The sequence below is a fragment of the Takifugu rubripes genome, chromosome 20 (assembly GCF_901000725.2).
Source record: "Takifugu rubripes chromosome 20, fTakRub1.2, whole genome shotgun sequence".
NCBI classification, from domain to species: domain Eukaryota; kingdom Metazoa; phylum Chordata; class Actinopteri; order Tetraodontiformes; family Tetraodontidae; genus Takifugu; species Takifugu rubripes.
The window spans coordinates 7,468,728-7,479,179 of NC_042304.1; the positions used below are offsets into that span (position 1 = coordinate 7,468,728).

The 10,452-nt window shown below is 42.4% G+C and overlaps 1 protein-coding gene across 3 annotated transcripts; it reads left to right on the forward strand.

Annotated features, from left to right (window-relative positions):
- The first annotated feature begins 472 nt into the window (after positions 1-472).
- fyco1a (FYVE and coiled-coil domain autophagy adaptor 1a) lies at positions 473-10,408 on the forward strand. 3 transcript variants are annotated; one of them, XM_029827915.1, is made up of 18 exons: positions 473-628; positions 1,486-1,600; positions 2,264-2,370; positions 2,516-2,641; positions 2,775-2,881; positions 3,368-3,511; positions 3,624-3,717; positions 3,805-6,288; positions 6,410-6,502; positions 6,670-6,788; positions 6,867-7,034; positions 7,218-7,370; positions 7,475-7,704; positions 7,834-7,981; positions 8,140-8,232; positions 8,322-8,532; positions 8,653-8,762; positions 9,124-10,408. In XM_029827915.1, exons 2-18 carry the CDS (start codon positions 1,540-1,542, stop codon positions 9,197-9,199), a joined length of 4,524 nt encoding a protein of 1,507 aa, XP_029683775.1. In that variant the 5' UTR covers positions 473-628; positions 1,486-1,539; the 3' UTR covers positions 9,200-10,408. The 3 variants fall into 3 exon arrangements, with proteins under 3 accessions (XP_029683775.1, XP_029683776.1, XP_029683777.1); XM_029827916.1 differs by having other exon boundaries at positions 491-628; positions 1,489-1,600; XM_029827917.1 differs by lacking the exons at positions 473-628; positions 1,486-1,600; positions 2,264-2,370 and having other exon boundaries at positions 2,704-2,881.
- The last annotated feature ends 44 nt before the right edge of the window (positions 10,409-10,452 follow it).

The window sequence follows — 10,452 nt, forward strand, 5'->3', positions numbered from 1 at the left end:
TTGAGATGTCACAGCTTAATATTACAGCACAACTTGTTTTATTATGACAGATGTCCAGCAGACATACAAAGGCAGCAATGGTAAAGTAGTTGAATATTTAAATATTTATCACTGAATATTTGCTACCTTTAAAGTTGGTACCTTTGCAGGAAATTAAACTAGAATAAAGTAGTATATAGAATCAATTTAAGTAATATATTCATTGTTTTAAGATTACGCCTATTCATACAAAGGAAATGAGGGATTAAGCATATTATTATTGCGCACAATGATCAGGGTAATGGGTAACATTACAAGACAAGGGTAATGTGACTACAACCGACTAAGGACATTATAGTGTAATGGAAGAATAAGTATGATTATAAGGAGTATAGTAATTTTGTGTTTAGTTTAGAAAGTTGGACAAGCGTACGATATTGGAAGGCGTCACATGACATCTGTTTATTCCCCTGTAGGTCAACCGAACTACAATTGTTTAGTCCCGCCTACATATCTCATTACCATTGGTCGAAAGCTGTATGCTGTTTTTGCACTGGATGAAGTGGAGTCTATCAAGACACTTTAAACAAGTTTGCTTGCACACTTTTAAAGAGCTGGGTTGTTATGGACATGAGATATATCCATAAAAGTATGTCATCATCGTTATTTTTTAAAACTCTTTCAGTAGCAATCATCTAGAGACTTGTTAGATTATCAATGTCATAATTTGTCGGTGTTGACAGTTGTTTTCGTCATGATAAAAAGTCAAAGGTAGTTGTGTGTGACACCCTGGAGAGAGCTAGCATAGCGTCACTGACGCATATAAAGTCGTCAGAAAAAAAAAATCCTACGTCTTTTCGACGTGACAAACCTGCTCTTTGAGCTTTAAAAGTAGTCTTGCAAAATTATGTCTTATTTTTACAAGTCTGGAAATCTGACTCACGTCGACCCAGTTAGCTGTTAGCACAGGCTTTTCAAACAAAGTGAACACAAAACTAAATAGATTATTTAGCATTTTTCTTTTAGCGTCGTGTACTAAAAGAGCATTTGGACAGATCATTGCTATAATCATTCGCAAAATGCTGTTAATACACTTAGACTTCTTGAAATGAAATGAATACATTTAGATGGCTTGTTTACTTCCGCATATCCAAAGAGTTAATCTCTACCAATATGTAATAAAAGGTAAACACGTTTGCCATCTGATGTATAGGGACTAATAATACATGTAATAAGCACAGAATCTGTATTAGTGATGGAAACTCTTTTTATTCACTACTTTTGGTGGGTTTTTGTCATTAAACAATGTACAGATTATTATTTCAAATGCAACTGAATATGTAGAACACACTTATCCTATATATTTCAGATTGCAACATATATTCTATTCCCCTATTCCTGTGTTATTGTGTTGAATTCCCACTGAGTTTCTGGCTACGACAGTATGAAGTGGTGAGGCATAAATGTGACTCTTTTGTTCTTTACTGCTCCAAATCTCTGATTCAGCAGACTAGATGTGACCTTGTGACCCCTGGTTGCCAGGGAGAGAGCGGTGGGGCGATGGCTGTTGAGGGTTCAGTTGGGGAGAGCCAGCTCCAGAGGATTATCAGAGATCTGCACGGTACGCTGCCTTTATGTGTGTGCATGTGTGACTGGTTGCGGACATTTTTAAAACCTTTTTTTCCCCAATGTGACTCAACGAAGAAGAAAGAAGGTTTCCCATTATATGGTGACCTCAGGGACATTATCACATAATTTATACACTTGGAACTACCTGCCAGCTCTTATTCACCGAATCAGTTTGGGACATGAGAGTTTGAGTCATTTTTGTAAGGGTGTGGTGGAAGATTCTGTCATCATGCAGCGAGATAGAAAGTGTGTACTGAGGGTACATCCATCACAGGTGTCTTTTCAACTTTTGCGATGGATAAGAGGCAAGTAGTTTATTCACATAGTAGCTTTAATATGGAACTATAGGAAACCTTAACTGACCACACAGGAAGGTTCTAGAATAGTGAATGTCTAATCAAAAGGAATTGAAAAATGCAAATGTTGCATTCATCTAATTTAGATTAATTCTAGTCTGGTCATGTGATTTTTATCAGGTAATGTTGTATTTCTTTGTACAAAACATTTTTTCTATTTGGTCATGTTTTGAAAGTCTTTATTTCTTTACGTCTGTCCTCTGTATGTTTGTGTGTTCTATGTTTCTCAGTGTTATTTTAATCTTTTGAACCTGGCTTTTCATTGACCCTTTGCTAATTTAAAACTACATGAACTTCAGAGGCCGTTGCAGAGCTTTCAAAGGAGTATCGGGAGAGTGGCGAGCCCATCACAGATGACAGTACCCACCTGCACAAATTCTCTTATAAACTCGAGTACCTATTGCAGGTAAGATTTGAGTGAAAACAGTCACGTAAATAACATTTATAAATGTGGATGAATAAAAACTTAATGCAAGCACAGATTATATCTCTGTCATAAGGAAGTTATGACTGATTTAACCCTTAAAGGTCACCATTTATATATGTTTCAGTTTGACCAGAAGGAGAAAACCACATTTCTTGGGACAAAGAAAGATTATTGGGACTACTTTAATGACTGTCTGGCAAAGGTCAAAGGAGCCAACGATGGGATCCGCTTTGTTAAATGCATTACAGAGGTTTGTCATTTTTTGATTTAGAAAAAAGCCCATTTCTAATAATGGAATGTCCTTTTTTGCAGTAAGAGTTTGGTGACATAAGCATGATGTAAAGACTGGCTCACAGCTTATGTGAAACCATGTGTTTTTGTAGCTGAAAACCTCTCTGGGCAAAGGAAGAGCATTTATCCGTTACTCCCTCGTACATCAGCGACTGGCTGACACTCTGCAGCAGTGCCTGATGAACCAAAGAGTCACCAGGTAATCTTATCAGAGTGTTGAACTGAGATTCAGATTGAATACATACCTATGATATGATTTTAAGACATTTTGTTTTTTAGCTATTATGATATAAGAATTGTAGATTTCTAACAACATTGGTTAAAAGAAATCATGACCCAGCTTTGAATTCAGGGCTGCAGGTCTTGTTTGAGGTGTCTGTGTTGGACAGACCCCTCCATAAGTGTTCTTCACCTCTGCTATCCCACATGCACATGGGAAAATATTGGGTCTGTCTTTAATGGAAAAATGAATCAGTAATATAGCAGGAAAACCAGCTGCTTTACTTTTGTAGTGTTTAAAAAAAATAGATTACTACTTCTACTGAAGACTGCAACTGCTGCTGTTTAAATCTTGCGACTTTTAGTTTTTGAATTTTATCCCTTTCGATACATTTTTGAACCAAAAACATCACACTAATATACTGTACACCTTACTGGAACATCTACCTCATATGTCTTGCTGCAGTGACTGGTACTATGCAAGAAGTCCATTTTTGAAGCCGCACCTAAGTGTTGACATAATAAATCATCTCTATGAGCTCAATGAGGTCCAGTTCGACGTGGCATCCAGGGGTCATGACCTTGATGCATCCTGGCCCAGTTTTGCAAGGTAACAAACAAATCACTAATGCAATTAATGAAAGAATAAAGTGAATTAAATAAATAAAACAAAGATAAATGTGTTATGCTAAGACAGAAGTTTGGTTTTTCCGATCTAATAGGAGGACGCTGGGAAGTACAAACTCACCTGGACACATGTGGAAACCCCCTAGCCGCAGTTCTAGTATTAACAGTCTAGCAAGCTCTTATTCCCAGGTACAGGTTAAATAAATTTACAGTCTTGTATCATGATTATGATATGATGTTCACCACTCTTCTGTTTCCCACCTTTCTTTGTTCTAGCAAGCTTCTGACTTCCCTTTTAGTCCCGATTATGGCCAAAGTCTGTTGAACGACTTGAATGAGTCTCTGCCCCCCTGCAGAGAAGACGCTGGCACAGTTGAACATCTTCGCCTGGAGCTCGACCAGTCGGAGCTGAAGCACAGAGCGCTTCTTGACAGGGTTCAGCAACTCAGCGAGGAAGCTGCTGAGCTGAGGGGAGTAGTTGTAGAACTTCAGAGGCAGCTGGATGCATCGCTCTCTGCCCAAGAGGAGCAGCAAGGCTCGCAGGAAGAACTGAACGCTCTTCAAGAGAGAAAGAAGGCCCTGACTAGAGAGATAGAGACACTCAGAAATCGAGAAACTGCACAGGAGGCTGAACAACAGCTTCTTCAGAAAAAGCTGGTGGCCGCTGAAGGGAAGAATGTAGAGCTCATGGCAAAGTTGGATGGAGTTCTGAATGAGAAGGGCCAGCAAGCAGCCAGCTTCTTTGATTCAGCTCAGAAGATCCATGAATTGCTGGACAGGCTGAAGGAGGCAGAGAAAGGAAAGATGGAAACTGTGGCAGAGTTGGAGGAGAGGAAGAGACAGACAGAGAGGCTAGAGGAGCTGCTGAGTGTCAAGGACGCGTCTTTACAGCATGCTGAAATGAAAGTGGGAGCACTAGTTGCATCTGCCGCCGAGGAGAAGGCCAAGTTGGAGGCCAGAGTAGAGCAACAGATCGCAGACCTTGATAAGCTGCAGGGTGTGTTGACACTGAGAGAAAAGGAGACAAGTAATCTACTCAAGCAACTGCAGGACCTTCAGGAGAGTCTAGAGAAAAAAGCAGAGGAATTGCAAGAGGTGAAAATGAGGGAAGACAAGGATAAAGCTGAAATGCAAAAGAGTATTAGCTGCTTGAAAGAGTCATTTGAGACAGAAGTCACTGCATTTGAGGAGGAACTACAAAAAAAAGAGGCAGAGTTCAAGTCTAGCCACGAGACACTACAACAGCTGGAGGCCAAGAATCAAATCCTGACCAAAGACAGGGACAAACTAACCACTAATATTGTTGAGCTGGAAGGTAGCATCAAGGAGCAAGGCTTAAAAATGGAAGACTACAAGATACAGTGTGCCAGTCTGATGGAACTGAATGAGAAACTGTTGGCTACTGTCAAAAGAAATGAAGAGCTGATGAAGGAGATGGCTGAAAACAGGCTGGCGCTTGAAAACGAATTAGCAGGTCTAAGGTCCTCTGAGAAACATCTTCGAGGCCAGTTGGATGATGCCAAAATGACAGTAGATGAAAAGGAGAAACACTTACGAGAAGAGAACCGCAAGCTAGATGAGAGTCTGCAGCGAGCCAGCGTGTCCTCAAAGATGTCAGAGGCGACATCGAAACGGCTCGAAAAAGAAAACCAGAGTTTGAGAGAAGAACAGGACACTGTAAAGACAGCTCTGAATCAGATGCAAGCTGACCTGAAGAGAGTTCATGGGCAGATTGAAGATTTGGAGAAGAACTTGGGAGTTTCACGCAAAAATGAAGCAAGTCTCCAAGAACAGCTGCATGCCAAAGATGCTCAGCTGGAGAGTAAAGAGAAGACACTAGTGGAGCTCCAGTCCAGGCTTAAAGCTCTGGAAACCAGGGAGAAGAAGCTGGAGAAAGAGAAAACAGATGTAGAAGAAATGTGTGCTAAACAGACAGAAATGCTCAAGAGAGTTAGCTCTGAGAAGCAGATGATCGAAAGTTCCCAGCTGGAGAGGAGTGCATGGGAGAACCAGGAAGTGAAAACCAAATTGACCATAGCTGAGAGCCAGTTAGAGGTCAGTTTGGCTGATGTGTCTCGACTCCAGTCAGAGATCCTGGACCTAAGAGTGGACGTCAAGAGGTCTGAGGAGGAAAAGCTGAAATCACAAGCACAGCTGGAGGTGACAGAAGCTCAGAGGAATGAGCTCAGGACTCTCACTGAACAGCTAAAGGCTCAGGCAGAAGCTCTCAATCAGAGTCACATAACAGAGCTGATGGAGTACAAAAAGAAAGAGGAGGCACTGAATGACCAGAGAGACAAAGAGCTGGCTGCTCACGCTGAACTGGCTATTTCTACAACTGCCATACGAGAAGAATTGGCCACAGTTAAGGCTGAAAACACCAAGATAACCTCGGAGAACGGGGAGATACGTGAGAGTCTGCACAGGGCAAACACAGAGATGGCAGAGCTCGGCATGACCATCTGCAGGCTGGGGGCCGAGAAGGAAGAGGTGAAAGAGCATTGGCAAGAGGACACCGCCAAGATCGAAGAGCTGGTCAAAGAGATGGAGCGGGTGGAACGTGGCATGGAGGAACTGCAGCTGGAGAACGACAGACTGAGAGAGGAGTTGACAGAGAGAGAGACTCTCAAGGAGCTCCAGAAGCAGCTTGATAGGGCTGCCGAGGAAATGCAGAAAACGAAGGAGTCCAGTCGAGAGGAGACAGAGGCCATCAAGTTCCAAATGAGTTCAGAAAGCATGAATCATCAATTGCACATGAGGGTAGATTTTTTTATTCATTTTATAAGTCCAGAGATGATTCAATTCTTCTAAACTTTCTTTTTCACAATAATAATCTGCACGATTATTATAAATATGGCTTTCGGCTTCTCTCCCGTTTCAGAGTATGAATGAGCAGCTGGAGAAAGTCAAAGTGAAGCTACAGCAAGAAAAGAAGAATGTTGTCAGTCTGGAGGCTCGAGTGTCAGAGCTGGAGGTTCGTTTTACTGACCCGGTGATTCATAGTTACCTGGTTGAATAGATATGACACCAACTCCAGTGCTGGAAGGATTCTTTAGAGATCATTTTTCTCGTTTCCTATCACTGCAGAATCCACAGCAGCAGCTATACGATCATAATTTCATCTTTTTTCTTCTCTTCCAGGCTGCGAATGAGCAAAACCTTCAGCTACTTTGCGAAAAAGATGCTCATATAACGAAGAATGAAGCAGCCATTTGTGAGAACGTGGATGAGATCAAGCGCCTGAGAGATGCAGTCACCAGGTGGCTTCACTTACCAGGAAATGCAGAGTTTTGTGTTTTGGATGCAAAATAAGAGCTAACAGGTTTTGCTCTATTCAGCACGGACGAGGCGCACTTGGCCCTGCAAAAGGTTTGTGAGGAACTGAAGCAGAAACTCAGCTCAGCAGAGGCGGAGAGGGACAACCAGCACCTTACGATGTCTGCAGAGATCGACGACCTCAACAGAACAAAAAACTATCTGGAGGAGCGGCTCATTGAGCTCATCAGGTTAACAAATGGGGTTACGTTTATTTCCTGTTGTCGTAGTCGTGTTTGTTTGAGCAGTTCTGATATTTCCGACCGCCTTGAATGTAGCGATTTTGAAGTTTCAAAATCTTTGTGTCGCAACAGAGATTTATGCGAAACCTTTGTAGTGACAGTGTCTTTATGTTTCTGTGCTTTTTGTGTCAGGGACAAAGATGCTTTGTGGCAGAAGTCAGATGCTCTGGAGTTTGAGCAGAAACTCCGAGCAGAGGAGCGCTGGTGGTTACTGGATAAGGAGACCACACACTGCCTGGACTGCCAGAGCCAGTTCACCTGGTGGCTGCGCAGACACCACTGCAGGTGGGCCTTCATCTCTCCCACAGTGCAGGACGACACAGGTGTTATTTACGTCAAGGATGTGAGAGCGGGCGACCTGTCGCGGCAATAACCGATTCATTTTTCAGGCTTTGCGGACGCATCTTCTGCTACTACTGCAGCAACAACTATGTGATGACCAAGCAGAGCGGGAAGAAGGAGCGCTGCTGCAAGGAGTGTTACAGCGAACACAGCGCGGTGGTGGAGCGGTTCACAGCAGCAGAGCTGAGCCCCTCAGACTCACAGCCTCCTCCACCCGGAGCTGCCGCTGCAGCTCCTCCCGAGCCAGCGCCATATAAACCCACCCCCAGGGTAACAGGTGAGAGTGATGAAGCAGTGATGGTCTCAGATGTCGAGCTTTATTTACAGGTTCTCGTCAGAAAGGTACCTGCCTTGGTTTGGCTTCAGAGAGGAATTGTGAAGGTTAAAAATGTTGCATCCGTCCCAGTTTCAGAGCCCAGCAACAGATCTGATGAGGGAGCTTTTGACATCATCACTGAAGAGGAAGTGAATGGTGTTTATGACAGTGACACCACATCCCAGACCGTCTCACTGGATGGAGAGCAAGACCGGCACCCTCAGGAAGCGTTGAATATGTGAGCATGGCCTTGGGTGCTTGTTGCCATTGAAGAAGACAAACCTTTACTTAGACGTTTTCCTAGATTTGTTTCTTTTCATCAATCAGAAAATAAATCAGCCTCAACTGCCCTGATTTAATACTGGATCACGTGAATGTACATTCTGGGTCTTACAGAAGTGTTGGAGATATGACCCCCGATGATCCAGAGGACCATGTTCCCACTGTCCAGGATTCAGAAATCAACCTTCTCAAATCAGGAGAAATCACGTGCGCTTGTTCACTTGTGATCTGATGTCCAAGTAGATGGCTCAGCTTGCAATGATACAGTTGATTAACTGCATTTCTCCTCATCTCAGGCTGGCTGTCCCGCTCAGCATCGATGATATTTCAGGATTTGGCGACGGCCTCAGGGAACTGTTCATCAAGTCCAGCAGTTACAGCGTGATCACCATTGAAGTCAGCGACAGTGGGCCAACAATCAGCTGGACGTTCTCCTCAGAGCCCAAGAGCATCTCCTTCAGCGTCGTCTACAGGGGGTCCGCTGACACTCAGGTGGAACAGTCAAAGGTTTGCTCACACTTGCTTTTACATTTCTGTGAGGACCTGTATTATGATTGGAATCAAGAGAAATGTTCAAATGTTATAGACCAAAATAAACCATCACTGATAGCTTTGTTTTATTCTCAGGTTCTCATTCCTCTGACCCGCTGCAGTTCCCACAAAGAGACAATCAAGGGTCAGCTGAAAGTGCGACACGCCGGCCTCTACACACTCGTCTTTGACAACTCCTTCTCACGGTAATGAATCCTCCTGAGCTAGGATTGTTCTCTTGGAAATGAACAGGATGTGTTTTCTTGTACTTGCTACGTACAGTACCAAAATCTGCATTTTACTAATAAAGTGAAGACATTTTTGGGAGGTAACGCCATTGGGGCTGGTCCACACAACATCAAAGGGTTGCATGATGGTCAAGACGTGGTTTGAATGTTGAGGTTAGATTTGGGTTTGGCATAGGGTCAGGAGCTGGGTCACACATTATGCCTATGAAAGTCCTCACAAAGATAGAAGTACAAGTGTGAGTGTGTGTGCATGCACGCGTGCCCGAGGGTGTGTCTTTCAAGTCATCTTATTTGACTCTTTTTAATCCTCTTCTAACAGATTTATCTCCAAGAAAGTTTTCTACCATCTGTCCATGGAGAAACCCATCGTCTATGATGGAAGCGACCTTCCCTGAAGCTCATACACACGGGCACACGCACGTGCGCGCCACAGATGCTTGAATATCTTTCCGCTAGAGCTCACAGGAAACGGAGGAGAATGCAATACAGAGACTGGATTACTTTTCAGTATTATTCGTTTAGTATTTAACTTTGTGGCATTTTATTGTTGATTATTTTGCTCTCTGGTGTGTTTTAACTGTGGCCAACCTGACGTGTCAAAAAGATGGGAGGGAAAAAAAGCTTTTTAGCAAACACCAAGTTATGTCATCTCATCAGAGATGGTTTTAAGATACTAAGTCATCAGTTTGGGAAGGTTTTATTTGCGTTGATTTATCTGTAGGGAATGCTCCTGCTACACTATTGACATTTTCTTTGTGAAATTTTATAAATCACTTAAAAGAAGGAGAGAGTGCAGGTGATGGGCTCGCCAATGACTTTTGTCTGATCTTTGCACTGTGCCAGTAAAAAAAAAGAGTGCAGGGATTTAATGGTACCTGCACAGCAGCTTCCTCCATCCAGATTAGCCGCCCTAATGACCTTTTTCCACAGGCTGACTGTTGTCATGGTGATATTGTATATGTGCTGTCCAGCTACTGTACTTCCAAAGTGCCTTTTCTTTACCAGGAGGAATTGATTTGTTCTAAAATGGATTTTTCCACTTGGACTGGAATGCAACTTTGTATGTACTGATCATATTTTTTAAACCAACAAGAAAACAACTCTAATCTCATTTAAATGACGGGTTCTTACACTATGCAATTGTATTTATGAGTTTTGGAAATCAGTAGTACGATTTCTGAGAACTCTTATTTTCATACATTTGATTACTTCAATGCTGTAATCTTAGTGGTGGGTTTACTATATAGTATATTTGTTATTTTTAGTTAAGCAATAATAAAGAATAGTCACTTTAGGACAGTTATGATTACTCAGAGATGGAGACGGGACTTATTGCACACTCATATCTCATATTTGTGAAAGGTAACAGCACATTTTATATGGAAGGCTTTTGAGCTGCACTTTTATGGGAAATACGTTTTAAAAAGCATTGTGAGCAATAGTAACTTTGCAAGTTTTCATAGTCTTTCTTAAGGAATTTTCCACTTTGTGTTTCTGAAGGAGGATCTTTGTAGAGTACAAAGCTATAAAAGTGTAAAGGTGCAAACGAGCGGGCAAATATCCATCAAATGATTAAAAATTGAAGGTGATGATGCCCCTGAAAACCAGGAATCTGCCTCTGATTTCATGTTTAAATGTCAAGCGACAA